Here is a 27205-nt window from a genome sequence, read left to right as displayed (position 1 = left end):
GTGTCATCCAGAACCCAAGGTGTAGCCAACGCTGAGCAAGCACCGGATCCCAAGAATTCTCGGGCGATTCCCACAACTCCTTCCGATTCGGTCTGTCCACCCCCACTGTGACAGCAGCTAAGTGCAACCAGTTTAGCTCGCACTTGAACTTTGGCAATGTCAGCCATCGCCAAAAGGTAGTCTTCTTCTTGTGTAATCCTAGCACTTTCAGAAGTACAATTAGGGGAGAGAGCAATTTCTCCTCTCTCGGCACTACCATGTGCAGCAAAGATGATCAAGCTAACTGTATTTAGTGCTTGAAACGCCGCATGTTTTGTTGCGTTCTCTCCAAGCAAAGGCCCAGCAGTTGTCCGCCCATTTTTACTTCTTCTCTAGCAAAAAGCAGCTCTGTGATATTCTTACGGCTTCCCCAACCTCAGGGTCACCCACTATCAGTGCACTGGTTTGACTATGATAGTCCACAGGACTGTCCTAAATGAGCTTGAAACTAAACTTCTCTGAAAGATACTTCTTGCTGAGTGCTTCACGTAAAGCTGCAAATGCAACTCGATACTTGGACTTATCAGGAACAAGGATGATTTCATTAAGTCTGCCAGGGCTCTTGCTCGCTTACGTTCTATGACCCGCAGAGCATCTTGGAATTTTCCGATTTGGTGAAGTATCCCATTACAGACTTTTAGAAGACAATGACTTTTATCTTGAAATGCTATTTTAACTTGATCGTTGCAATCACTGAAATTTCGGAAATTTTCAAATAGTTGAAGACACTCTAAAAGGTGGGGATCTATTTTCTGATTCCTTGAGTTTTTTACGATACTTCAAAAATACTAGAATTGAAAGGCCTTTTAACTCAATCATAACGTATCCAGTGCTGCTGCTTAATAAGCGTGTCATCTCAAAGTACCGTTCGGCCTGCTTAGTATATTATATTCTTTAAGACCCACAAACACCACTTCTAAGTCAGAATAAACTTCTGCTTCCCCTATTTTATCGCCAATATCCAAAATGATACCGAGCGCTTTCTCCAAACATTCCTTGACCTTTTTATATTCTCCTCGATGACGAGAGATAATCACTTCAATTTTGTAATCAATTGCTTCTTCTTCTCTTCCAACAACTCAAAATCTAGTTTTACAAGGAAAGGAAACGCTCATAAAGAGTTTCATTTCGAAATTTAGGTGGATGCTTTTTGCCTATAAACATTACTACGAAATCGTATGATAGAGCAAAATGTAACATTCTGATAAGGGATGTTCAGATAGGGAAGGGAGGAGAAGGAGGTGGGGGGGGGGGGGCCATGTATGGCCCATAAACAAAATTATAAAGCCTTTGGTCTGTAAAAACTTTGTTTCAATTAGAATTAAACTTACAATTTATGCATTGCGAGCGTCTAAGCACCCAACAATATGAAAGAGAAAGTGTGATTGCTGGGTCGGTCGTTTTCGACTAAGTTTCTTAATATTATATTCCAGACAGTTCCCTACTCAAGTTCTTTTGGAAGAGACCATCAGCTAACTTCCAAATGTCCAAAATTTCTGTTTGCACGACATTATTGCCTGGTGAAATGCATACGATACTGAACAAATATAGAAGCCTTAGCTGTGCTCTGTTCTGTTGTAAAGCAACAACAGAACAGAGCAACAACAGAACAGAACAACAGATAGCTATCGATATTCCCACATTTTAAACCCCTTAGAATTACGTAGCAGTTTTATTTTGTACGCTAACTAGCTACTACTACCTCAGATCATACTCAGGCTATATCTTCTACAAATATGCATATATATGTCTGCGTGTGTGTGTCAATCATTTAAGGAGAAAAGCTGTTATTATATAGAGGTTCTGAAATTATTATCATTAAATTGTAATTGCACCTATACTTTAGGAAGTCAACTAAGATTACGAATGGGATGACAAAAATGATTAAAAAGGAAAATGGAAAAGACGGACAAATTGTTGTAGTTTCAATTTTAGATAGAGGGCCACAAATTTACTAGTATCTGTAACTGTTCCGTGCTACCTTCTTGAAACAAAGATTAATTATTTGTAAAAACTAGTTTGCTTTGCAGAATAACAGCTGCGTGAAATTCGTATTCCAATCTCCTTCTTTTTCAAAATAGTTATAATAATAAAACAGAAAGAAAGAAAGGTTTTTTTTTTCAGCACTGTATGTTCATTAAGAAACACGCAAGTACAGTGCTTCATGTTTATTGGACTGGTGTTCTACGAATTGCGTCATGCAATTCGTGTTGCAAATGCTGGTATTTCACCTTCAATGGCGCTGAGTGTTCTGGACCCCTAACAATTGATGGTCTCGTTTATATAGGCAGTGGAAAAAGTCAAGATCTTCATCGCGTCGACAACATTGAGGGCCATTGCAATAACATCCACAAAGGCAAGGTACGCGTTGGGTTCTGGGTCGGTAATTGCCCAGGATATGGAAGCGTGGATGCCTACACAGGCTGGAATTCAGTTTCCCGGATCTTTATCGAGGAAGTTCCTAAGCCACCGTGATTGTGACAATCTTAGAGCGTAACGCCCATCATTTAGAGGCTGACAAACGGAGGAGCAAAAGTTTCTGCAGTTGTGTAGCGCTTAGTTTCTCTATGGGTTTGTTTTGTAATGGTATTTAAGTACGCTGATGAAATAAAGGGCAAATGTAAAAACAAAGGGCTTTTGCTTGTTCGCTTTTTCCCGGCTTTTTCTCTGTGTTCTAAGCGCATTTCCTTGATGTTGAAGAGGGTAAACAAATCAGCTGAAAAATTTAAGTTTTTAGTGTAGTCCTGGTAGAACGAACTGAAAGAGCAAGTTAGCCAAAATTAATGAACGAATGTCATCTCTTTTCTCGACAGTGTGAAAGGATTCTTAATTTATTCAAAATACCAGGCAAAAGCCGCGTCTTTTTGTCGAAATTAGCGATTTCAGGATTTACTTTATTTTTAAGAAAATTTCGGTGTACTTTTCCAGAAATTTAAATAAACGTATTACCTGTTTTACCCTGCAGCCAAAACGATCGGAACTTTACCGAGATAAGTAATCCAGTTAGTGTGTTTATATTCACATTCAGAGTAGAGACAAATGAAACCATTTATTTATGGTAGAAAAACCAATTTGAAATGGTGTTATGAGGTGAGAAAGAGAAATAAACATTTCACACCTTTTTGGCGATTTTTATATAAAGCTGCGAACAAGCAGCCGTTGTAACCATGACAACAACAATGCTGCAACCTTTAAAGGGAATTTCTGTCCATCATCCCTAAGTGGCCAACTGCATGTAAAATTTTTAGGGGAGTTGAAAATTTAATTCCCCAAGTTGTTTGATCTTTACAGATAACTTGGTTTACTGAGTTGATACAAGTTATTATAATATCTGGGTTGATAATGTAAATTGGACACCTTAAAGAGTTACGAGCGTTAGTCCGTCGTCATTCGCACTGACGAAGGGCTAACGCTCGAAACGTCAGCTTACGAAACTCCTTACAGTGGCCAATTTACATTATCAACTTAGTCGATAGATAGAGAATAACACATGGGCGCGCGTTAACATGAAATTTCTTTTCTAGTGTTTAACTCGATAGCTCACGAGTGAGCGCCGCGAACGAATGAGATGTCGAGTCGAACACGAGAAGAAAAATTCCATATCTATAAGCAACCATGAATTACTTTGTTTGTTTTATAAACACAATAGCCCTTCACTAACAAGAAATGTCGACTTTATTAACGAATGAAAATAAAAGGATCGACAATCCCTGAATAAAAATCGTAAAGTGCGTCGGCGCTATGGCTCAAGGTGAAAAAATGTGTTGAATCATTTCAAAAACAACAATGGGTGTAATTTTCGATATACAAAATTATCAGTGACTGACTTTGTCCTTACCGACGAAAAAAAAACCCTCCCCTCCCCCCCTTCCTCATTCCTTTAGTCGATTTTCTTTTGGAATATTCCTCAAATAACTGCGCTTTCGACAAGAAATTGGACCTTGTCAAATATCTGTCGGAGAGAAAACGGTAATGAACTCAAACATCATCTTATTATCTCTGATGGTTTTAAAAATCTGCACAGTAATAGCTCTAATTTACATTCGATTCTCCCTGTCTGCCATCAATATGATTTTTATTCAAGCCGTTTTCGGGCCTTTAAACTGAATACTAGTGTTCTGCAATGAATTTTGGTTTTTGATGCACAGCTTGGAGAGCTACTTTTGCGTACACAGAGTAATCAGGTTCACTCCGAAGAAAATGTATCAATAAAGGTAAATAGGCAACTTCTTTCGTGGCAGATTTAAAACAATTAAATCGACAGTAAAGTTTTTCTTCACAGTGTTGCAAAGCACGAATAACTAAAATTTTCAAGTTGCCTTTACTTATTTCGCGGACAGGTCGATTTAGTGTCCTAATACCAGAACCAACGTTATCACAACAGCCAACTAGACAAATGGAAAAAACACAAGAATCCTATTAGAACATAAATATAAACCGCAAACTGCCTAAAGCAAGCGACCATGTTGCGATTGTTTTCTTGTTTTCCGTCAGTTTGAGAGTGCTTACATATGCAAACGCATGGTACTTCGAGATAACTATCCTCACTCAATTAAAATTGCTCAATACATCTTAAAAACTATGTCATTTACCATTCTTTAACAGTTGTTTCCATAGTCGCGAGCTTCAAGCACGCACTGTAGATTTTGTTTATAAGATATATATAATCATACAATGATCATCAAGAGCTAAATGAGAGGATGAAAACGTTAACTGTGAGTAATATTCATCGCATTGGCCGATTTAAAAAACTTACATCAACCGACACAAAAAAAATTCTCTTACATTAGACAAAAATACTGAGGAAATCAAATCTTCTCCAGCGAGTAACATCTGTTCAAACAGTCTTAGATTGTGTGGGCTCAATAAATTACAATTACCAAAACTTGTTTCGTCGAGAATAATGTTGCTCAAATGCTAAACAACAGAGTATAATGAAAAAAAATAAGATGGCAATTTTTATCGCATCTCTCTCTGTCGTTGACTTAATTCATTGTAATCAAGGTTTTCATCGATGTTAATTTCTCAAGAGATAGTCCAAAGATTTGGAGAAATCGTTGTGCATTAGAAAGGTGGGTTGTTTATGTTATGAGGAAGACTGTCTCGCAACAATGAGTTTTGAATAATCCAAACCCAACTTTACAAAATTTTGTCACATGAACTTTCTTTGACTAACTCCTGTTAAAACTAGCATTTCTGGGCATTTCTAAATTTTCGAACTGTTCCTCTTTGACTTTAAATAACTTAGTCACGGAGGCGCACTTTGAAATAATTTTTTCATCAGACAATATGAGATTTGTCGTACTCCAGACATCCATTATATGTGATAAACAAGAAGTTTATTGACATTCATAGAAATAGGAAATGTGCTCTTTTGTTTCAATTCAGTTTAGCAGGAATAAGTAAGACTGATTTTGATCGCAACTATGGAAGACATTTCTTTACTTTGTTGGCTTAGGTAAACTTCATTTCATTGGACAGATTGGGAACAACTAAGCTGGTCTGACCAATAATTTTCTTGTAAGAATGGTTCTTGTCATCTAAAATTAATTCTTGAACCAATACTTTGCTGACTTGTTTTATCGAGAATCATTCCACGTGAGGCAGCGAACAGTGACAAGGAGACAAGACAAGAGACTTCTCTTATATTGTAAGCCACTACTCTTGCCGATTTTGATTTTCTGTTTGCTTGATATAACTGAAATATAAAATTTCTTCTGGCTTTTTCTATTCAGTTAACTTCACAGTCCTGAAGATTTTGGTGTCAAACACGAAGGTAAATTTATGACGTCTACAACCATCTTTTCCTGCTCTAGTTCCTTATTATGCTCAGAAATTATTCTGATACATCTTGATCAAAAGCCATCCCCTCCCAACAAGCATTCGTCGAGGACAGATTCAACGCTGAAACAAAAGTAGTTAATTAAAAATGTTTCCTCTCTGGCCTCTCAAAATTTAGTTTAGTAATCAATGGTATTCATAAACACCACCGCTTCAAAAGCACCTCGTAAAACTGCTTAAAATTGTGGCCAGAGGATTATCTTTTGAATAAGTGAAAATATGGCTGCTAAGTAGACATCTCAAACTTGCGGGGAGTAAAACACAGAGTCTTAAGCCAAAATTTTAGCCGTTAGTCGTAAAAGCAATAGCCCCATTGAAACTCTCAAATAAAACCGAATATGAGAGCATTGAAAAGTTTAAGCGCAAAAATAAAATTGTTGATAGAAGCTTAAAAGTTGAAAAAAGCGTTTCAGATGACAGGAAAAGCAGGAACTGTGCTTTTTCCTCTCAATTTCACTAGATGTTGAAATCATTTATAACTAGGGGGGAACAAAGTTGTCACACGTTCAAGGAAAATGCGATCCAGATTTTCAAACTTCTTCGGTTTGAAAAGACGTAGCTATTACAATACATTTGAAACCTCCATGCGCTGAAGAAAGTTACAAAGAATCGAGAAATGCAGAAGCCTCGTGCAAAATTCTTATATCTTTTTCCATATTTGACCTATCTTGTCTCTGAATGAAGTTCTGTTGCCATTCCTGCGTCGTATTTGGATCATGAGCAAAAAATTTCAATTCAATACTTACTGCTGATGACATCAACACCCATGAACTTTTATGAGCCGTTAGCATCTTTTTATAAGTATATCTTTTGACATGTCGTCCGTGTTTCTTTCCCGCAGACGTTTCCTTGATCTTACTAAGAATTTTGTGTTTGTTTATTTCTAAAACAGATCACTGATGCAAAATGGTGGTAAAAATTGCACCCTTCTGGATTTCATTTTTTGCGGTGTCATTTTTGGTTTTCTGTCGCGCAGCGAATAACAAGTCTAGTCAACCCTCAAACAGCAAAGTGGTACGTTTTACAATACTTTTGATATCTTTTAAATGAGTTCTTGGAATGAGGATTCCTTTCTCCACGAAAAAGAGCTAACCAGTACTTACCTAGGATGAAAACTATTAGAAATTTTGGATCCATGTCACTTAAATATGTCCATGAGAACTTCATGAATTTTTTTAGTAGAAGTTGCAGGAAGATGTTGTTAGTATGACAATCAACTTAACAGCAAAACTCGGGAAGCCTTGAACTATTGTGAAAAACGGTGAAAAAATGCTGTTGAAGGAAAACTCTATGTATTAATGTATGTCTCCGAGTTCTATGTTTTTAAAAAACATTTCACATTCATACTAGCAACCTCCTCCATACTTTTATGCTGGGATGCCTGGTATGCACGGAAAGCCTGGGCTCCCTGGTGCACCTGGTCGTGACGGCCGTGATGGACGCGAAGGAGTTAAAGGTGACCGGGGCAGCCCAGGGAAGACAGGACCTCAGGGACCTCCAGGCCTCAAGGGAACTCCAGGTGTTAAGGGAGAACCTGGAGTACAGGGTCCTCCCGGCCAAAAGGGGCAGCGGGGAGAAAGTGGGATAAATGGAATCCCTGGGACTCCTGGTGTGATGTCTTTTAAGAACTGGAAGGAGTGTGCGTGGAACAACTTGAATGAAGAAAAAGACCACGGTCTGATTAAGGTGAATAGCTATGATATTGAGACGAAAAATAGTTTAACATACCACTGCTGTAGTATCAATTTTAGTTTTTTTAGTTTCTTCGTTTGCAAACAACATTAATTTCTCACAAACAACGAAGTCACGCTTACTAAGTCCATCCTGAAGTTACGCTTACGGTTCCATGTCATTTTATCAGTATACCTTCGGTTCCTAGTAATTCTTTTCTTCATTTCTGGTCCCTCTTTTCACATTTGTAATAACTCTTTTTCACAGGAGTGTGTGTTTACCAAGAACTTTTCCGACACATCTCTCCGTGTTTCCTGGACTGGAGCTCTTCGAGTCTATGGCTGCACCAGCTGCTGTAAACGCTGGTATTTCACCTTCAACGGTGCTGAATGTTCAGGTCCCTTGCCAATTGACGGTATTGTGTTCCTGGGTGGTGCTAGGTCTCAAGATCCTCATCGTGTCCGCCATATCGAGGGTCACTGTAACAACATCCACAAAGGCAAGGTACGCGTTGGATTCTGGGTCGGTAATTGTCAGTCACACAGCCGAAGTGATTACAATGCCTACACTGGTTGGCAATCAGTGTCGCGGATCTATGTTGAGGAAATCCCGAAACCACAAGCTTAGATTTCGGGAATTTATCATTCATTCCTGCATAAACGCTTTGACTGGTAACAATTAAGGTGCTTTTAAACATGGATTTGCTTCATAACAATTGCTGATTTCTTGATGAATAAAAAGCAGGAATAAAATGGATGTGTCTCTACTTACTTTACTGATACTGAGCAACTCGTCAGATGGTGTCCTCTTTGTTAATTCAACATATTTTCTAGACTTTGAACTTGTCTTGTTGCACCAACCTTGAGTTCTCTGGTTCCCTATGATATTTCTCTTGATGGACCTTTCTGATTTTTTTGAGTTTGGTTTCTTCAAGCCCGTGTTTTCATTACGCTTAAGATATCTAAAAAACACCATTTGACAGATCGATATCTGGAATGAGATATCGATTTGGGAAGGCCTTTCCGAAGGCGCTCATCTAAAGGGTTAACTTTGACAAAATGTAACTTCAGCTGTTTGGTTGAAATTACCGTCTACACTATTGCAAGTCGTAAAGTGACGTCATTGCATTGCTCTTTGTATCTTTTGATGGTACAACGACACCCTTATTGCGCACATGCGTACGCGGATGCAGTCAAGAGTTTCTACCTCCGGCGATAATTGTGCTTTCAAACCCACCCGTTGCCCGAAAAAGTGATTGAGGCGTTTCCCACCAGCATTTCAAGGTTCGCTTCTTTCTGCCTATGCTTTTAATGTGCAGACTGGACACGGCCGCGGAAGAGGCTTGGGTCCAGGGTCAATTTTCTCTCTACCAGGCGTGATATGGTCAATTTTGCGTTCCTGCATCACAAGCTAAGTAAGGTACATAAATTGAACTTACCACTCCTGGTCGACAGAAAATTAACCTTAGACCCAAGTCTCTTCCGCGGCCGTGTCCTCTCTGCACATCAAAAGCATAGGCAGAAAGAAGCGAACTTGGAAATACTGGTGAATAACGCTCGTTGTCAGGGTAATGCGCAGGGAGTTTTGGAATTGAGACATTTTTCCGGGTACAATGATCCTATATTATAAACCTTGGGTGAAAACATTGCCGATCTTTGCCCTGTTATACAGAGTGATACCTATTTCCTAATAAGGTAAAATGGCGTAATGGCGGAATAATAAAAATAATTAAATGTCTAGAAACACTTTGGACCAGTTTAAAAAATAGCGTCTGGAAAACATAAACTCTCTTATTTATTCTGTTTATGAATTAGCAGAAACGTAGCATTTGGAACGAGCTCGTATTTAGACCAAAAGAGAGGAGGAAATTCGTCTTACCTGTGATTAAATGTGTGGTGGAAAAAAACGGAAGTTTGACGTCTAATATCATGCAAACAAGTCAAAACTGAATGTTTTAAGAATATGTATACGGCTTTACTTCACTTCTGTTATATCGATAGTTAATTCATTTCGATAACTCGTAACAACTCTACATCAATTTATTCTTTATCATTTTTTTGAGGAACGGAAGAGCCCTGACTGGACTAGAGTGAGAAATACTGTAGCAGAAGTTTGATAAAGGACACTGCATTAGACCTGAATAGGAGAAAACTCTTAGCGTTATAGAGTATTGAAATTTTTTACCAACGAAAAGAACCGGTTACGTAGATTTCGATGTTGGTTTTAGCAAATATTTTAGTCACCAAGTTATTTGGATACTCTCAATTTACAAAACTTTTTCATTTTTTACTCGGGTTCTAGAATGCAGTAGTAGAGAAACTCTATTGGAATTTCTCTTTTGGCAGCTTCTACGTAAGGTGAATTCAGTACGAATTTTGGTCACGTTGTGTATCGTTTACTAAAGATTGTTTTGAACGAAAAACTGAATAGCTTAGTTTTAGACTCGTGAAGACTTTAAAAGTGTAATTTTTTAGAGGTTTTGAGAAGAAAATAACTCATAATCTTCTCTTAGAGGGATCCTCTTTGGTTCAGTTAGTTTGGCCAACTTCTACATGAAATAGGTAACATTTTCTAGAAATCAGGTTTAAGACAAACCGCGCCTTAAGTATCGACTGAATGTGACTGTTTTGGAGCTACGACGTAACCAGTGACTAGTTATTCCATGATGCATCATGTAATTTTTTTATGGGAATACTGATCCAGTGAGTCATTTTCCTCAATCGTTATCTGTCACATGTTTAGATTTACCGCAACATTTTTTCTTGCATTAAATATTTTCATTTGTCTGAGCATGGTAGCCCTGACGCCTCGTATTATTTTCCCTGCACTCTTTATGTATCATCAAACACTAATTGCAGGCTGTTCAGACTTTCGTTGTTTCCAGATTAAGCCTTGCATGGGCGAGAGCCTGAAGAAAAAAGACCAAAACAAATATCCGTGAAGGCAGTTTGAAAAACAATTTTGGTACATACACAGAGCTCAAGATGGCACTTTTGAAGAACCCTACGGAGCTCTAAAAATACTGCAAAACCCGCAAAATATCCATCCGTATCGTTTGACCACCAATTCAGGTGTATGAAACAAATTGAAAGAAGAATTTCTACCATGAATTTAACAATTCACTGTGCTTTGTTCTGTTGTAAAGCAAGCAGGAAGTGGCTGAAGCCAGAAAGAAGTGTAGGGAGAAACACGAGACGTAGTCAAGTGTTTCTCTCTACTTCTTGCTCACGATGACGCATTAATGTAAAGGAAATAGGGGCTTATTAAGGCCATAACTTGTGTGCCCTCTCGGCAGACAGGCGAAAAGAAATTGGATTTTTTAATGCGTCATTTCGCTGCATAATACAGTCGTAAGAGAAGCACTAAAGGGATGGCAATAGCGACATGTTGCTTTTAACATTCGGCTTCAATTTTTGTTACACAAAACTCAGTGCGGTAACAACCAATTTAATTTTTTTAGCAATCATTCATTTTGTATCTAAGCTTTTTAAGACAGAGTAATGTAAACTCAACTAATACCGGAAATTTTTGGTAACACTTACTAAACACAAGTTTAAAGACAATTGACACGGTAGAGGAAAAGCACAAAGTTACTACGTGTGATGAATAGCGAACGCAGTAAAGTATTGCGCAGTATAAACTATGCAATAATAGCTATAGATAACAGGATGCCTTGAAAACATATTTTAGTAAGGTAGCGTTACTGATATTACGCGAGGGTTTTTTCTTGAATTATACAATTGAACGATGTTTGGTACATAAATCAAGCGTAGCAGGCCTAATTGGTACTGAACTAGTGCCAAAATAAAATGCACCACAGAAACGTGGGTCTAAGAAGAGAAGATGATAATTGGTTTAAGCTGTTATTGTCTAAGTCCTTCTTATCAGTCCCCTATCAGGAAAGACATTTTGAAAGCAGATTGTCAGCTCGGTTTGACTATCCATTCTACGGCTCTTTCAAACCCATTTAACATGGTCACTCGGCGACAGTTTAACAGCCACTTAGCAGGAAACACGCGATTTTGGAAACGGAGGAAGTTGCGGACTATTAACCCGTTATAATCAGCCACTGAGGACCACGTTAGCTTGCGATTACTCTGGAAAGGGACCTCAGAAGCCACTAAAGCAGCTCGGAGGAAGGTGATGAACTCTACACTGTGGTCTTGGTACTCGACGAAAGCCTGTCTCGCGTCGGAATAGGCGATGGCATGACTTTTGGTGTCTTCAAGGACTTTCTTGCGAAAGTTGTCTCCTCGTGTCAAGTCGCATGCAAATTTGGCAGCCTTGAATTGCCAATCTGTAAACTGGACCTAGTTCTGAAATTCGGTGATGATGACTGATAAAGGGTTATTGAGATTCATGTGAGGTAACAACGTGTCCAGAAGTGTCCCCAGTGGTACAAAGTCAGCGATGTTTGAGGTTGTCACTCGATCATACTTCCGGTCTGGTGGAAGGAATGGAGTTATCTCCATACAGTTGCACAACAGGAAGTGAAATTTCACTTGCCTTGTCGCCAACCTCACAGAGCATTTCTTGAGCACTTGACCAACATACTCACTGTACATTTTCAGAATTGATGGTGCTCTGCTCACACGGCAGACATCGTTGTAATCCCATGATAAGAAGGGAGAGACAGAAGACTGAATGATGTAAGAAAATGGGCCTCTATTACGACTGATCTGATAGTCAGAGCCTGTCAAAGTGAAATTTTCAAAAAAAAGTGCGCCTCTTGATTCCTTGGACGACAGGATCCCGTTGGCAAACCAATCTGATGCAGACTTTTTATGCTCTTTCGGGATTTCGGCCAAGTGCAGTTTCATACCTTCCTTCGCTTGGGGGTTGTCAAAGCGCCTACGTCGAGCTTCTGATATCCATTTTTCCTTCCGTGAGCTAAGGTCCAGCCAAGTGCGCCACACGTGTGTGACCTCTTTAAGTTGGTTTTGCTCCATCCTCATGGTGTCTCCTGTCAGCTCTTCAAGGCTGGACGTTTGGATCAGCTCTTCCAGGGCATTGATGACCAGCTTATAGTCATCTTCGCTGAGACGCAGTGAATACCAAATCTGCGTCACGGAACTTGCGGCTTCTTCTCCGCCTATAGAAGAAAAAAAAAACAACAACAAAATGAAATATTAACCTTTGCTTTCTACACTTATTCAGATCCCTATTGTCTGTAGTGGTCCAAATTGTGAGGGAATTTTGGAACTGAGTTCTGAATCTTCATTGCACCGGGAGATGCCAGCATTTCTTGAACAAAAAATCTAGTCATTTAGTAGACATTGTATTATTGTTTTTTAAATGGACACCCTTTGACAACATATGTTGCTCGATCAGCGCTGTAAAATAAAGAAATGAATCGTAGCATGAGGCCCGTCTGGAAATTGGTTGATGAAAGCGTCAGTCTTGGTCATGGTAACTGGGTTGTTAACATTCCACAAGCATACAAAAGATCCAGCCCTACATCTTTCTGGTTCCAAAATTCTCCCTCCAGCATCAGGGCCTGTTTACATGGAGGTGGGGGACCCCAGGTAGGTGAGGTAACCCGCTAAGGCGGGGTAACTCGCCTGTGCATATAATCTTTTATTTTATATTGATCCCTTTAATATGATAAGTGGATTCAGCTGAGGGTTACCCGGTCTGCTGGATAGGGTAACCCTGTCAGCAGGGGTCGCAATTTGCTATGTAAACGTCTCAAGGTGGAGTAACCCACCTAGCCGGGGTCGCGTTCATATTACATTTGCCAACAACCTTATCCCGGGATCCTATGCAGGGTTGTTAGTTGTATGTAAACGCCTACGGCTCGGTGGGCTTCCTCACTTATTTGGGATCTCCCACCTTCATGTAAGCAGGCCCTGATTTTACAGTCCCAATTTTAGTCCCATGGTGTTCTACAAGACCCTGATCCATTTTTTAAAACTGATCTGCTGATGCACAATTCGATTTCCTTGATTAACTGCTTTGTGACTCTAATTGATGTAATCGTACCTTACCTTTGAATATCATATAGAGTAAAAGTATCGTTCTGGCCAGTGTACAGGCGCAGATGTCATTCAAGACAAAGGTCAGCTCTTCTGGATAAACTTCTGGAAGCTTCGAGACGGACAATACGATATTGCGTGGGTCACCAACGCCACATGCAAGGACTGAGATAGGCTTTAAATACTCAGAACCTTCGTTTAGTGGGAATTTTATAAGATCTTGTGCAGGAATGTTACCCCAGTAGTAAACTGTTGCAGTGCCAGGCGTAAACTCTACAAGGTCGTGGAGTTTCTTGATGTTTAAAGACATTTCTCTTGTATTTCTCGTCATTTTTTGACAGGATGCTTTGTGTACGGGCCAGGATTTCTTTAGGCAAGCCTGATTGCAATACCAAGCTTGCAGGCAGCTACCACACTGTTTCAATCGGCTGGTCTCCTTGCTGCATCCGGAACATGTCCTCTTTAAGGTGGCAGTTTGGCAGTCCACTTGATGTCGAAACAGATCCCTGTTCTTGCAAGTTTCGCTGCAGTAATAAGCTACTTCGCATCTACTGCAGCACACTTTCGGAGTAGGTGACTTACAAGAAACATCACATCGCCAACATTGATCATTCTTCAGCATTTTCGCTAAATTATCTCCCTGGATGTGCGAAACCAAAACGATTTCATACTAGCGGGAGGCTTATTGGAATTGCTGCGCATGCGTAACATAACATTTTTCTTTCCACGAAAGGAAGCCGGTTTCCGAGAATCGGTCGCTACAAACGTCTGCATTCTTTACAAGCCACAAAATGATAAAAAATGTTGTTTTGGCTATCATCAGGTTTTCAATAGGAAAAGAACCAGAATAACGACATAAACATTCACACCCCTCTGTTCCGTGGCCACAAATATCTCTTACAACTTTTCAGGCTACTTTCTCTCTTTTTACACATGTGGTCGAAGAGCCATACACCAAAATATCTTACACAACGACAATAAGAGCATAGGCTCACATTGCCACCTGTACTTGTTAGTCAAGTTGACGGGAATTGTTTCCACGTCATATCCGGCATAATCTGTCTTCGAAAACGCCTCTGTTCTCAGTAGCGGCGTCGAAAATAGATGAGCAAGACAGGTACAAAATGTGGGAGGTCACTTTGAAGTTCATTTTCATTCAAGATTTGAGCGAAAATTATTACATGTTGTTGATTGAAATTTGTATAAAATGAACACACGGCGCTTGCCTAGCGGCGAGCCTTCATGAGGGGCAAGGAAACCAGAGAATTCAATTTCAGTGCAAGAATCGAAAAATAAATGTTGTTTTGAATTGAAGCCTAGTAAGGTTACTACGGAAACGCAATGACACAGTTCTCGAGAGGTAGGGAGGGAGGGGAGGGAAAGTAGACCTTGGCCTTTAAGACGGCGGTGGTTAATTACCTGCATGGACATGTTTAATTTCCCTAATTAAGTCTGACGCGAATGAAATAAATTAAATGACAAACGGATAGCAAGTCAGTCAAGTCGCTTTGGCGACGAAACTCGTGTCATTTGAGATCAATTTGCGAGAGACTTCCGCGTTTCAAGAAACTGAGACAAGGAGCAACAATCGATTATGGCCTCTGCTTTTAAACTGAAACAAGGAGTCGCCATAGGAACAGCCTAGTATTAGCACCAACTGAACACCTCTTTAGTTGGATTACAGGATTAGCAGGCGATAATCATGATAATGATATTGCCTACGGGAGTTCGTTTCCTTCTCTCGCTTCTATTTTCCTTTGTTTCTTGAGTTAATACGCCTTGATTGATTCGCATATCATTCTATTCTTTGTCAGAAACATAGTGTCGGTTTCTTGTTATGAACAATTTAATATCACGGAAACATGAAAAAAAACCTCGATCGAAAGAAAATAGAACATTAAATCAGAATTAAAACTCTAACACCATGAAAATTAAAAGACAAACGAACCAAATTAGGAGAAAAGAGGCTTGGCTTTCTTTGTTAGAAGCCACTTGAAGCTCTTAGTGTGTAAACATTGTGGCATTGAAATCCAGACAATTGACTTTGAATTCAAATCGCAGTAGGCCATTACCGCGCACTCTAAAAATAATATCATTAATCATGAACTGTCTGACAAAATTGCTTTGCCGTGATTCCTTGAGTTAAAATCTTTTACTTTTCGATAAGAAATTTTTTCATAGAATAATTTTATCAAAGGTTTTGCGAAAATGTGGGTTGTTTTGTATCTTTTTTTTAAAATTGCGAACATGAAATTCCAATTAGTGGTTGTTGCCGGATAATTAGTAAGGCGCGCTTGGGGCTCGTTGCCTAGCAACACAAATTTATAAAGAAAGAAAAATCACATTCACATATTCAAATGAATTTCAAACGAGGTTGCGGAAAATGGACAGCAAATTTAATAACGTATTCCGCGGTGGGAAAGCAGGGTGAACAAGTCAATAATTCCCAAACAATTTGATATGGAGACAGCTGACAATCCGAACGTAGAAGCGGGCAGTAAAGAAAGAGACTTGATCGAAAAGCTACTCGATTCTAGCGAGAGTAGTGCGGAGGAAGATTTTGACCGAGTCGTGTTCTCGAGCAGCTGGGATGAGGTCGCTTGTGGATGGAAACACACAGCGCCGAACGTTCGATATATTTCTTCTGCTGATCGAAAGAAGAAGACTAAAGATAAATATTGGCGAAGTAGCCCGGATTCGGAAAGCCATTACGCTAAAGTGAAGCGTCTCGCTGGAATGATCACAAATTCGAATTCGAACGTAAATAGCGTCACTGAAATAAACAAAGTGAAAGCTGGAGGAACGTGGCCGGGAAATAAGACGGTGAGGACAAATATGCGGAATTTTCAAAATGCTGATGTGCTATCTTACGATAATCCTTGTTGGAGATATATTATTGATCCACGAACGTTGGAATATGTCGAGAGAACTCCGCTCCAAGTGCTCAGAAACATGACCACCTCTCACAAGTATCCGAACCAAACACTCGTTCTTGAGAACGGTGGTATGATCACTTTTCAAGAGACCAGTAATGGAAGTATTTCTATCAGCGATCCGGCCCAGACGTTTGATCGTCGTCTCGTGGAAAACCTAGATCTAAAGGGAGAGTACTCTGTTGATAAGGGCAGGTTTCCTTTCAGTTTTGAGCCTTCCGTTCGTGTTCCGTTGATCACCCAGTACCGAACAGAAGACCATAAAATCAAAGTGATACACGCGGTAACTGCGCGAAAGGAAAACTCTGTGGTTTCATTCTGCGATTTATGTCAATTAGGAACTCAGGATATCGTCAAACCGTCTTGTAAACTAGAGATCAGTACGAACAGTTCAACGGAGCTTAAACCTTTACAGAAGATCACACCAATACAGCGGCAAACAGCTGATGACAGCCTCTTGGCCAGTAAAGTTTTGGGATCACATTCTAAGAGATCGGACAATTCTACTTGTTCAAAAGGGTCGAAAAAATCGAAGGAACAGAAGGTTGCGAGCCAAAAAAGAAAGTTTGGCCCGGGAGGGGAGGGTAAGTTGGACTGGCTACCAATCACCAGGAACACCGTCGGATACCCATATCCTTCAACAGCTGTGAGTCAGCCTCACGGTAAATTTCCTGAAAGACCATCAGGTGGTTTCACCAAGGCATTCTCTTTACCAAAGCGCAATAAGAAAGGAAAGAAACTGACACTAAGTGAAGCTGCAAATTTAGTTCCAAGTGGGGGAAAGCTGGATGATGCACTGAAAAAACTGTCTCAAGAGTTAGACAGAAAGGTGGAAAAAGGCTTAAGCTTTTCTGAGCCTTTGTTGCCAAGTGTTTCTGGAACAAAACTGGAAGTGCCAGCTTTGGCCAACATGTGTGACAACTGATGTCAGAGAATGCTATAAATCATACTTCATCAGGCATGCAAAATATTGGAACTTCCACAGTATCAGGGCAGACAGTCAAGTCTAACCTGTGATAAAAGAAAAAAAAAAGCCTCCCTACACAGCGCATTACGCCACTGCCTTTAAGTCTATAAGTGTCATGAGTTGCTGGAAAAAGAAGTTGATCACTAAATACTACTGAAGCAGGAGTAGAGCTTATCATAATCATCTGTGTTTTTTCCTTGATTGTGGTTAACCATTTTTTATCTTCTATAAGTGAAATGTACAGGTTTCAAGTCAAGATGAATAATACAAAAGTCAGGACTGAATTTAAAATCTTGGTTGCGGATTTTTATATATCATCTCTGAAGTGTAGAGTGATGGCAATGATATAAAAAAGTATTTTTATTTGAAGAAAATTTAAAACAGTACAGTCATTATTAGCGTTAGGAATAATTGATAAGGAAATGAACAATGTAAATAGACAATTTTTTCTCAGTAATTTTCAGTTTTAAGGATAATCATACTCAACAACATCAGGAAATTTTTCAGAGTACACATTCAGCTCAATCACTTCATTTGTAATATAATGACAAATGCATAGTTCTCTATTTATTGAATAAAAACAACATCAACTTTAATCAGTAAATGTTTGAATTTATTGTTTCTTGATCAGCTCGGTAAAGTCTTTTTTTTGTGGCAAAAATTGAAAGTAAATGGTGACAAATGTAGAAGGGGCAGGGTGAGGGGGGGGGGGGAGGGAGAAGAAAGCAGAACTTTCAATCATACAATTCTTCATCAGAGAGTTGGAATTTCCCAGTAAGAGTACTTGCCTCCCAATGGCATTTCCAGAGTTTGATAACCAACTCCATTATAACATGGTTTGAGTTGTTGCTCCTCATCCTAGGGTGGGGATGCAGCTGGCCAATGGTTGGTACTGGACTCTGAATCAAGAGGTCTGGGTTTCAGGCCTGGCTGGGTTGTTGTGTTGTATTCCTGGGCAAATCACTTTACTTTAATAGTGCCCCTCTCAACTCAGGAGTCTAAATGTGTATTGGAAAATTGTTGAGGAAGTCTGATGGAATGTTGGGGGGAGGGGGGAGGGGGGAGGGAGGTAGCCTTGTGATGGTTGTAATAGACTGACATCCCATTCAGGGGGGAGAGTTAGTACTCCTAATCACTTCAAGCATTATAAATTGGGATAAGCTCCAGCTTGATGGGCCACTTGGCTGGAATTCAGACAAATTTCTCATAACTAATTGTGTAGCAGCGAGAGTAGAAAATTAAAAATCAGATATTGGGAGTTGAAAGATAAATAATGCAACCCATAGAGTTACATCTATTTTATTTTGCAATGTTTATTGCATTTTTTAGGAATGCTACAAACCACTATGTCTGAGTTTCAACACTGGATGTAGGACAGTTGTGATCAACAACACTTGAACAGGTTTGTGTTTGACAACCTGTGGAGGTGACTGAACCACTGCCAAACTGTTCAAATGTTCGTGATGCGTGTGAGCAGCGTGAATCTGTCTGGACACTGGATGACAACAGACTTGAACAACCCAAGTCACTCTGCAGGGTTTGAGTTTGTGAATTTGCAAGAACAGTGTCATCAGCCAGCTCAGTAAAGTCAGACATTACTATGGATGTTTGAGTGTGTATGTCTACCAAGTCTTCAAGTGTTTTGTACACAAACTCTTGTCCACTGTTTTCAAGAGCTGGTGAAGTGACTGTGGAGTAGTCATTAAACCATGTTTGAGTCTGTGATTCTGTCAGCTCAATGTCTTGAGAGTCAAATAAATCATTGAGAAGGTTTTGAGTTTGTGTGCCAGAATCAATAGAGCTATTTGCATCAATACCCAGCAGGGAAATTAATGTCTGTGTTTCATTATCCTCTAAAGGAACTTGCTCCAAGCCACTAGTCTGAGTTTGTGAGCTAGTTAATGGTCGGAGGTCACAAAGACCAAAGTCTGAGCTTGTAATATTTGTCTGTGTTTGGATATTCAAACACAGTGGGTCAATGGTAAGAGTCTGCATTGAGTTTTCATTCGTGGAAACAAACCCTGGTCTTTGTTGCCCTGTAACAAAAGAACTAAAGGGAGGAAGAGGTTGAACCTGGGAATCTTGTGGAATTCTTTCTGCAAACCCAAACGGTTGACTACTTCTACTGCCACCCAAGCCTAATTGTGCCAAGAAACTCTCATCAGTGCCAACACCAAAGTCGCAGTGGTTTGTCAACATTGCAACTTGAGTCCCAACCGAAGATTGGTTGTTGAAACCAATACCAAGGTTCCCATCCACGTTGTTGAACTGAAACTGTTGGCTTGCAATTGGTGGAGGAGTTTGTGTGTATGAATCACATCCCTGATCCATATTCACTGAGCGACTGGGTGTTTGAGTACACATACTGTGCACATCATAAGGAGGCTGTGTTTGCACAGACTTGTTGACTGTTCTTTTCCTTGAAGAACTGCAAGAGCCTCTACCAGTTTCTAAGTTTGTGACTGGGCCAGGTTTGGGAAGGATTGGCTGTAGTTTTGCTGTCTGATTTCCAGGACCATGTTTCTTTCCAGAGTCGATTCTTACACATGGTATTGAGGTTGCAGGTTTAACAACAAGTACAGCAAATGCTGGTGCAGGCGCTGAAGATTTTGCACTAAAAATAGATATGAAAATGGAATAAAAGATGATCTGTCTCCAGTAAGGTCTTCTTACCTTGTACCAACTGTCATAATAAAAGAGAAAGTATTCTTCTCACATGTATCCAATTCTCAAGCTAAATTTATATTAAATATATTCTACTTAACAGCTGCTTAGTGCAACAGCATGTGTTTAGTGAGTACATGGGAAGCTGAGGGAGAACAAAAGATGCATTAAAGTTGCTTGTAGTGTGCCTGCATGCAACTCTGATTTTTTGAGTGTCTGCCAAATTTCCCTAATGCTTCATATCTTGATGAACCTCAAAGATCTAAGAGACATTCCTTGGAAATGAAGGACACTACTGACCTTGCTGCCTTAGTTTTGTATTCTTCTGGAACTTTGTGCATCTGACGCCGTGCATGGGTGAGAAGTGCTTCCATTGTGGTGTAAGGGCACCCACATGAACAAGTAAACAACTGCCCACACTTGACTTCATGCCGTTTACAAGCCTCAGGCAAACCAAAGCCCTTACCACATTTACTGCAAACATTTGTTTTCTCTGCATGTACTGTCATGTAATGCTGTTTGACAAATGAGAAAAGATAAAAGGGAACTCAGTATGCTCAAATGTTTTTCAAACTTTCTCTTTCACCAAGATCTTGTCAATAATTCTCCTTACTGCCTTCCTTACAACTTTTTTATGATGTTAGTTTGGAGAATTTGGTATTGGATCAACTAATAATCCCCTGATTGATGTTTCTCTTACTCTCATCACTTGTCTGCTGGATATTGTATTGATGTTGTAGAGAATAATTCTGTCTTGTTAACCTGTCAGAGTATAGGGTTTAAGATGCACTGAAAGTGGTCACAATGTTGTAGTTACTTTATTTGTAAGAGTTTCAATTCTAGATCTTTCGCCTGTGCAGCTAGTTTATAATACCCAATTTTAAACTCATAGTTATAATTCTTAACTTATAACAATTATCATGTTATTTTAATTGTAGACTTATAACTAAAATTATAAACTTAAATTATAATACTTAATTTCTCCTCCTATTGGTTTTCGTCAATTGTTGTGCATACCTGTTTCAGCTGAGACATTCGAGGGAAAGGTCTCTTAGTACCTTGTCCTCGCACACAATGTTGAACCGGACAGTAAAAATGCTTTTCAACTTGACTCTTTCCCTGACCACGAGTAAAAAGCTTCTTTTCTTTGCCATTCGGCGCGATGCCATGAGTCTTGATCAGGTGCATCCTAAGGCATGGACGATTCTGAAACTCTCTGGAACATCCCTCTGTAGGACAGGGAAAAGAGGCGGCATCTTCCCTTCGAGTAAGGGCTTCCACTGAAGGACAGACTTCTTCCACAAGAGTCGCCATGTTTTTTTTTTTTTTGATAGTTGGGGAGGAACTGGTGATGAGCCGAACCAGACCCTGTAAAAACCTCGGTCGCCAATATGGCGGACGGGAGAAGTTTCAGCACACCTAAGAGGAAACTGACGATTGATAAATGTTCCTTTCGCGATGAAAAGGAAAGATTCAGACGACACATAGAGGAGCATCCTTTCAATCATGCGGTTTGTTCATATTTGACTTTAATTAGACGCAAATTCTCTTTTGCACTCACGTGGGTTTCCAACATGGGGTCGACTTTGGATTGCTCAGAATGTAGCGCATGGGTCGGGAGCTAGCTTTTAGAGAAAAACTGTATATACTTTGTGTCGGTTTCCTGCGGAAGATAACTTTTTTTTCATGATTTGTTCAGGTAATTATTTTGAGTATTCTAAAATATTTTTTACTTGGGAAAAATAAGGCTTTGGCACCTACCCCCACCCCCATATCATGCCACCCCAACCTACCCCCTGTTGTTTTCCTCAGGAATCTCTGTTTCGATATAGATCTTCTGGTGAAAAAATGGAAAAAAGGAAGTAAGCGCCCAATACCAATCATATAATCGATTAATCAAGCTTTTTGACCGATAACAGAGTAGACATGTCTATTCTCCGCTCTCCCAATTGTTCTTCATACATTTCCTATGGAGTTGACAAAGAAAATTTAGTTGAAAATTACAAGCTTTTCAAGTTGATGATAATTTCCTTAATTCTTGTAAGCCTAATGTAATTTATAGTTACCAGTGTTAATGGCTAAAATGATTGAGAAAATAATTGTAAGTCACCCTCATCAGCCAATCAATTAATCAATCATGTAATTAATTAATTCTGACTACATTTTTTTTTTTTTTAAACTTTTATTTTATTAAATTGATGCTCAGTTTTTATTTCCTATGTAAATTGTAGGTAGAGATTACTGTTCCAGATTATTTGCTTGAAAATGTTACACAGTGCTTCCAGAGCATTTCACCATCTCAGGATTCATATTGTTTGATTGAACTACCAGTGCATGTCTTCATAGAGGTGGAGTTTATCAAGACATTTCTACAAAGTGGTAATTTTCTGTAGCCTTCTTATTTAAATTAATTTTTTTTTATGATATTAACAGCTGCTTGATATTTGCCTCTTTGCAGACTTATTTTTTATAAAATTTTTCTCACAAGGTATATGTAACATATTTTGCACATCTATGTCAAAAGGATTATGGTGTAAATTGTTAGTTATCATTTCATGTGCATTTGTATTTGTTTCACAGGTCAGTTCATTGCCCTCAGCTGGGAAACATACATTGATGCAGGCAACTGTGCAGCAGTCCTTCCAACTGGTAAGAATGTGGGAATAACTGGATCAGATCTAGCCATTCTTAGCTGATAATTTGTTAAGATATGACAGGGTATGAATTTTCATATCAGTTAATTCTTAGAAGTATTGGATGTGGCCAAGTTGTCCATTCAGCTAAATCCCATTTGTAAAATCAGCACCCAGCTAGCAAAATTTGGTTGTTTTTAACTGATGTTCTGGGAAGATAACTATTTAATTAATAGCTTGGGTCCCGCTCAGAAGGAACAAAGGAAAACTAGGAATGGCAGCTCCCCAACATTAACTTAACCATTTTCATGCTCTATTTCATTTCTCCGTCTCTATTTTTCTATCATTTCACTTCCTGAGAGCCTGGTATAGCCAAGAACAGTAAGATAAGATCTTAGACTGGTTTTTAGATTTACATATCAGAAGCATGGAATTAGTGATTGTAATAGAGAGATAGCTGTGTTAGGGATGTTGCACTTTATAAAAGTAGAGAAATGCTGGAGTTTACCAATGAGTTGTTAAAGAATCACATAATTTATCTTATTTCTTGGGGAATCATTTAGGAGTCCTCATTCTTTCTTTGGATAAAGACACATATGAGCAGTTGGGTCTCACAGGGAAACCATCAGTGTTTCAAAAGAAACACAGATTCAGTAAGTATTGTTACTATACTGGCAAATTGTAATCAATCTATCAATTGAAAATAGATTTGATATTGCTGTGTGTCCATTCAGTAATAGATCACAGATGACATAAAAAAGTGGACCATAAGTTGTGGCTAAATATGTCATTTATGTTCTCACCACAGTTTGACATCTTTTGTGATCTATTACTGAACAGACCTGCAGCTACATGGGATTAACAGAGAGGAATATACCATAAATGGTGAAGTCATCTATTTATAAGTATGTGTCTGTACTCCAATAGATCATAAAGAAGAGAACAAATCAAAAGGCATGTACAATTTAGCTTCTAAGTAGTACATAAAATGAAATAGTGCGTGAACTTAGTTCATGGAAATTTGGAGTCATTTGATTCAGTTTGAGGTATTAAGTTTTAGAGTCCTTAAAACAATTGCAGCATATGGGGTGTTGCACAATTTTTTTTGTTTTGAATTTAGATGTGGAGGTTAATCTGGCTGCACCAAATTTTGTTCCTGGAAAGAAGGTTTATGAGAGAGTCAGATGGTGTCTAAAGGACAACCTGCAATTAACATTCAAGTTTCTCATGAGTTGGACAAATGAAGGTAGGCAAAGACATACTGTGTGGTAAAATTTACATGCATGTGGCATTAAACTGGCTCTTGTTTAAAATTGGCCCTGCTGAGAAACACTGGAAGTTAAGGTGGTTCAGGGGTTACTCTGCACACTTAGAGAGTGGATCATAGGCTGAGGGTGTAAGCATGGCTACATTACACAGTTGTGTTTCCAGGCAAGACACATGTTACTTTACTATAACACTGCATCTCTCCATAAAGAAGCATCTTGTTGAATTGGTCAAATTGATCTTCCAGAGAAGCCTGATAAAAAGCTGGGGTGTTGGTCAGCGGTCACTATCATTGTTGCTTGAGTGCAAGGACACACTTTGTTAGTCCACCACTAATACTAGATATAATACAGTCTCCAGATGGGGAAACCCTGTTTTTACCAATTTTAATACCTCTCCTAGGTCAAGTATCAACAAGCAAACTCCACTCTTTCTTCAGTTCATTTGGTTGCCAGATGTTGTATAATACAGAGGATATCAAACAAGTTCAGAACCATCAGAAAGCTCCAAAGATTAGCTTTGACAAATCAAAATTCACAGATAATGGCACTAGCACAGAGACTGATGTGTGTGACTGTATGTCATTTTTTGAATGGCTTGGCTGTGTTGCTTGTGGAGTGGATTGGTAATTATTATGCTCACTGTAAATTGGGAATCAATAGGAAATGAAATGAAATTCTGTAATTTGCCAAATGAAAATCTGTAATTTGCAAAACAAAAATCTGTAATAAGTCTATCGATCTTTTTTCATTCCTCCCATTTCTTTGAACAACTGAGATCTGATAATTGTCATTAACGGCTTTGTATATGCCACTCTTTGAACTTGAAATGGCTGCACATCCAGTGGTGGTTTTTGCAACAAATCAAATTGAAAACTTTTAACTTTGAGTTAAAAAGAAAACCAAAGCAGAGTCCATGCAAGTTACTTTTAGATTTGTAGCTCCTATTCTTTCATTCTATGAGACTTATGATAAATGTGATTCAACCTTTTCCTCAAACTTTTTTTTTCAGCTCAGCAGCCTTGCCAGACAGTTATGTCTCAACACTAACATGTTCAGAACAATCATGCAGCTTGAAACAGCTGATAACATGCCGCTGGACTGGAATGATAACAAGCAACCGCATTTTATCAATTTTACTTACAGTAAGGTAAGATCAAACCAAATGATGCTGGAGTGAAAATGTATTAAGTGATAAACGGGGTGATGAAAACTAACAAAATTGTTACCATTCCTGGTATTGGAATTAAAATGTAAACTTTTGTCACTAATAAACTAACTCTTCAGTGCTACACTGGGAATAAAAACTATGCCATGTGTATGGAGGACATTACAACGACCCCATTTTCATGAAATCACTCAAATGGGAGTAAAGCTTACCATTCCTGTATGGGATGCTATTCTATTGCAAGAATTCTCCAAACAGTCTGTAGGTACCACTTGCATAACATATCCTCCAGTAGCAAGTCACATTAATCATTTGAGAAATCTTACCATGAATAGTGAACTAAGGTTTTTAGCCCCTTTTCTGTTCATGTGGGCAATATCGTTGTTCTTACTAAGATGAATGTCAGCTGGACTCATAACAGGGCTGACACTCTTCATTTAAAGACATCAAATTTTATTAAGTTAAATCCTAAGATCAGATTGTGGATTCCCCATTCAATAATTTTGGGTATTGGTATTCTTAGTACCTGTTTGGTGGATAATGCATGAATATCATGGAGAGAAGTTACATGTTAGTCACTTCTGGGAGTTAAACAGTTAAGGAAAAAGCAGTGAAGAGAGGTCCCTCAAGTTACATTGACAAGGTTCACATGGAGAAGGCTCTTTTACTTATCAAACTTTTCTCTGACAGAAACCTTCTAAAGACAGCTGATCTTCCTTGGGTGGCAGTGACTGTGTGGGGATTTACTGACTGTCCAGTTACATGGAAACAGAATGAACACGGACACTTTGTCAGTGGGGAGAACTTGTACACCTTTGTGGTGTTTCCTAATGATCAGTACTGGCTCTATACAGCTATGGGTGATCAGGATGTTGGCTTATAAGCTGTTATGTGGCTGAAACACTGGGTGACTTAACAAGAAATTTGTCATGACCCATGAAAATTGTCAAGGATAGTCACTGCTGGCAGTGATTTTACTGTTTTCTGATCATTACTGTTGGCATGTGCAAGTAAAGTTGCAGGTGTTTGCCCAATCTGACCATTCTTTTGCCAGTTGCTGTGAGTAGCTAAGTCAATCAGCAATTCAGATTGGGCAATTTTGACACATGAATTTCCAAAGCAGAGCCTTAAAACAAAGTTGAAGGCCCAAGTCACTTTTAAGTGTTAACAATTGTGAAGTCTGCCCTGATGGGTCAGTTAGAATTTCCTCAAACTTTTTCCAGTTCAGCAGCCTCACCAGACATTTATGTATCAACACTAACATGTATAGGACCTTCTAGAACCATCTGTCTTCATGTCAGATATAGTAAATAAGTATTGAAAGGGGGAAAAAAACCAAGGCTGCAAATAACAGCTGTTCATCAGACAAATTTTTTTTTTAACATCAGGTTTTAGGGGGCAAACATTTTGGCCTCAGGAGACACCCTGATCAGAAAAAATATATATATTTAATTTGAAATATGCAGCCTAAGCATGGAACACTTTGGTTTGTAGGCAGGTAGCAATTACAAGACAGTGTGGTTGCAATTCCTAGTGAATGAACAATGTCATCTTCCATGGAAGTTTTTTAGGCTTCACCAGATTTGCCTCTTCTCAGGTAAAAACAGCAACTTATACGTAAAACTTACTCATTAGCTATACTAATGATCTGGCTAATGACAAAAATTTATTTTCAGACTTGTCTTGTTCATAGAACAGAAAATAATAAACTTTTGTCTGATATTTACCAGAAAATATTATGAGTTATTTTTTTGAGGCAAATAGTTTTGCTTGGCAATATGGAATATATGAATGGAAGATGACTTTACATAATAACTGTTTGTATTAAAATAAGAATTGAAGTATAACTCGTGGGTCTGGATGTCAGAGGCAAGATTTCTGTGTCAGTTAAGTTAAGCTGCCAACCTGTGGAAGGGTGAAATCTAAGTTTGATGTTTACTAAATACCAAAACGACATGTTACAATTAACTCTTTAGTTTGCTTATACTCTGAAATTACCTCTTGTTATGTACCTCTTCTAAATAAATAAATAAATGACAACATTGTACT

General features: G+C 38.9%; 5 protein-coding genes and 1 long non-coding RNA gene across 9 annotated transcripts in view; 4 read left to right on the top strand and 2 right to left on the bottom strand.

The window, feature by feature from the left end:
- The window catches only part of LOC149047889 (uncharacterized), a 6634-nt gene extending 3964 nt beyond the window's left edge, over positions 1-2670 (top strand). Inside the window, exon 2 of the long non-coding RNA XR_016185133.1 lies at positions 2327-2670. This is a non-coding gene — a long non-coding RNA (uncharacterized LOC149047889). The remainder of the gene's footprint in view (positions 1-2326) is intronic.
- A 2262-nt stretch (positions 2671-4932) lies between these two features.
- Positions 4933-8303, top strand: LOC113667988 (collagen triple helix repeat-containing protein 1). Of its 3 annotated transcripts, XM_089201179.1 has the most exons (6): positions 4968-5111; positions 5627-5689; positions 5775-5815; positions 6773-6894; positions 7231-7566; positions 7819-8303. In XM_089201179.1, exons 4-6 carry the CDS (start codon positions 6787-6789, stop codon positions 8176-8178), a joined length of 804 nt encoding a protein of 267 aa, XP_089057305.1. In that variant the 5' UTR covers positions 4968-5111; positions 5627-5689; positions 5775-5815; positions 6773-6786; the 3' UTR covers positions 8179-8303. The 3 variants fall into 3 exon arrangements, with proteins under 3 accessions (XP_089057307.1, XP_089057305.1, XP_089057306.1); XM_089201181.1 differs by lacking the exon at positions 5627-5689 and having other exon boundaries at positions 4933-5111; XM_089201180.1 differs by lacking the exon at positions 4968-5111 and having other exon boundaries at positions 5609-5689.
- A 2679-nt stretch (positions 8304-10982) lies between these two features.
- Positions 10983-14265, bottom strand: LOC113667993 (uncharacterized). The gene is made up of 2 exons (XM_027183871.2): positions 13539-14265; positions 10983-12643 (listed from the first exon to the last, which is right to left on the bottom strand). Exons 1-2 carry the CDS (start codon positions 14146-14148, stop codon positions 11862-11864), a joined length of 1392 nt encoding a protein of 463 aa, XP_027039672.2. The 5' UTR covers positions 14149-14265; the 3' UTR covers positions 10983-11861.
- Positions 14266-15845: 1580 nt separating this feature from the next.
- On the top strand, positions 15846-18030 carry LOC113667994 (uncharacterized). Its single transcript, XM_027183872.2, has one exon. The coding sequence runs from the start codon at positions 15987-15989 to the stop codon at positions 17382-17384; it is 1398 nt and encodes a 465-aa protein (XP_027039673.2). The 5' UTR covers positions 15846-15986; the 3' UTR covers positions 17385-18030.
- Positions 18031-18685: 655 nt separating this feature from the next.
- Positions 18686-21443, bottom strand: LOC113667991 (uncharacterized). The gene is made up of 3 exons (XM_027183870.2): positions 21108-21443; positions 20391-20605; positions 18686-20040 (listed from the first exon to the last, which is right to left on the bottom strand). The coding sequence occupies exons 1-3, from the start codon at positions 21402-21404 to the stop codon at positions 18771-18773; spliced, it is 1782 nt and encodes a 593-aa protein (XP_027039671.2). The 5' UTR covers positions 21405-21443; the 3' UTR covers positions 18686-18770.
- On the top strand, positions 21428-27196 carry LOC113667995 (ribonuclease P protein subunit p40). Of its 2 annotated transcripts, none has more exons than XM_027183873.2 (8): positions 21428-21601; positions 22322-22469; positions 22671-22739; positions 23287-23376; positions 23844-23969; positions 24392-24614; positions 25001-25138; positions 25847-27196. In XM_027183873.2, the coding sequence occupies exons 1-8, from the start codon at positions 21482-21484 to the stop codon at positions 26037-26039; spliced, it is 1107 nt and encodes a 368-aa protein (XP_027039674.2). In that variant the 5' UTR covers positions 21428-21481; the 3' UTR covers positions 26040-27196. The 2 variants fall into 2 exon arrangements, with proteins under 2 accessions (XP_027039674.2, XP_089058213.1); XM_089202087.1 differs by having other exon boundaries at positions 21465-21601; positions 22367-22469.
- The last annotated feature ends 9 nt before the right edge of the window (positions 27197-27205 follow it).

Source organism: Pocillopora damicornis, chromosome 3 (genome assembly GCF_964200805.1).
Source record: "Pocillopora damicornis chromosome 3, jaPocDami1.2, whole genome shotgun sequence".
In the NCBI taxonomy this organism is placed as follows: Eukaryota; Metazoa; Cnidaria; class Anthozoa; order Scleractinia; family Pocilloporidae; genus Pocillopora; species Pocillopora damicornis.
Note: the sequence above shows the minus strand (reverse complement) of the source record. Positions and strands in the feature narration are given on the sequence as shown.

Bases quoted from the DNA above. Each gene is read 5' to 3' on its own strand.
- LOC113667993 (XM_027183871.2), bottom strand. From the start codon at position 14,148: ATGCTGAAGAATGATCAATGTTGGCGATGTGATGTTTCTTGTAAGTCA. The intron at 12,644-13,538 runs GTAAGGTACGAT...TTTCTTCTATAG, and splicing joins ACTCTATATGATATTCAAAG to GCGGAGAAGAAGCCGCAAGT.
- LOC113667991 (XM_027183870.2), bottom strand. From the start codon at position 21,404: ATGGCGACTCTTGTGGAAGAAGTCTGTCCTTCAGTGGAAGCCCTTACT. The intron at 20,606-21,107 runs GTATGCACAACA...TTTGTCAAACAG, and splicing joins GAATGTCTCAGCTGAAACAG to CATTACATGACAGTACATGC. The intron at 20,041-20,390 runs GTCAGTAGTGTC...ATCTATTTTTAG, and splicing joins TACAAAACTAAGGCAGCAAG to TGCAAAATCTTCAGCGCCTG.
- LOC113667988 (XM_089201181.1), top strand. From the start codon at position 6,787: ATGGTGGTAAAAATTGCACCCTTCTGGATTTCATTTTTTGCGGTGTCA. The intron at 6,895-7,230 runs GTACGTTTTACA...CATTCATACTAG, and splicing joins AACCCTCAAACAGCAAAGTG to CAACCTCCTCCATACTTTTA. The intron at 7,567-7,818 runs GTGAATAGCTAT...TCTTTTTCACAG, and splicing joins AAGACCACGGTCTGATTAAG to GAGTGTGTGTTTACCAAGAA.
- LOC113667995 (XM_027183873.2), top strand. From the start codon at position 21,482: ATGGCGGACGGGAGAAGTTTCAGCACACCTAAGAGGAAACTGACGATT. The intron at 22,470-22,670 runs GTAATTTTCTGT...TTTGTTTCACAG, and splicing joins CAAGACATTTCTACAAAGTG to GTCAGTTCATTGCCCTCAGC. The intron at 25,139-25,846 runs GTAAGATCAAAC...TTTCTCTGACAG, and splicing joins TCAATTTTACTTACAGTAAG to AAACCTTCTAAAGACAGCTG.
- LOC113667994 (XM_027183872.2), top strand. From the start codon at position 15,987: ATGGAGACAGCTGACAATCCGAACGTAGAAGCGGGCAGTAAAGAAAGA.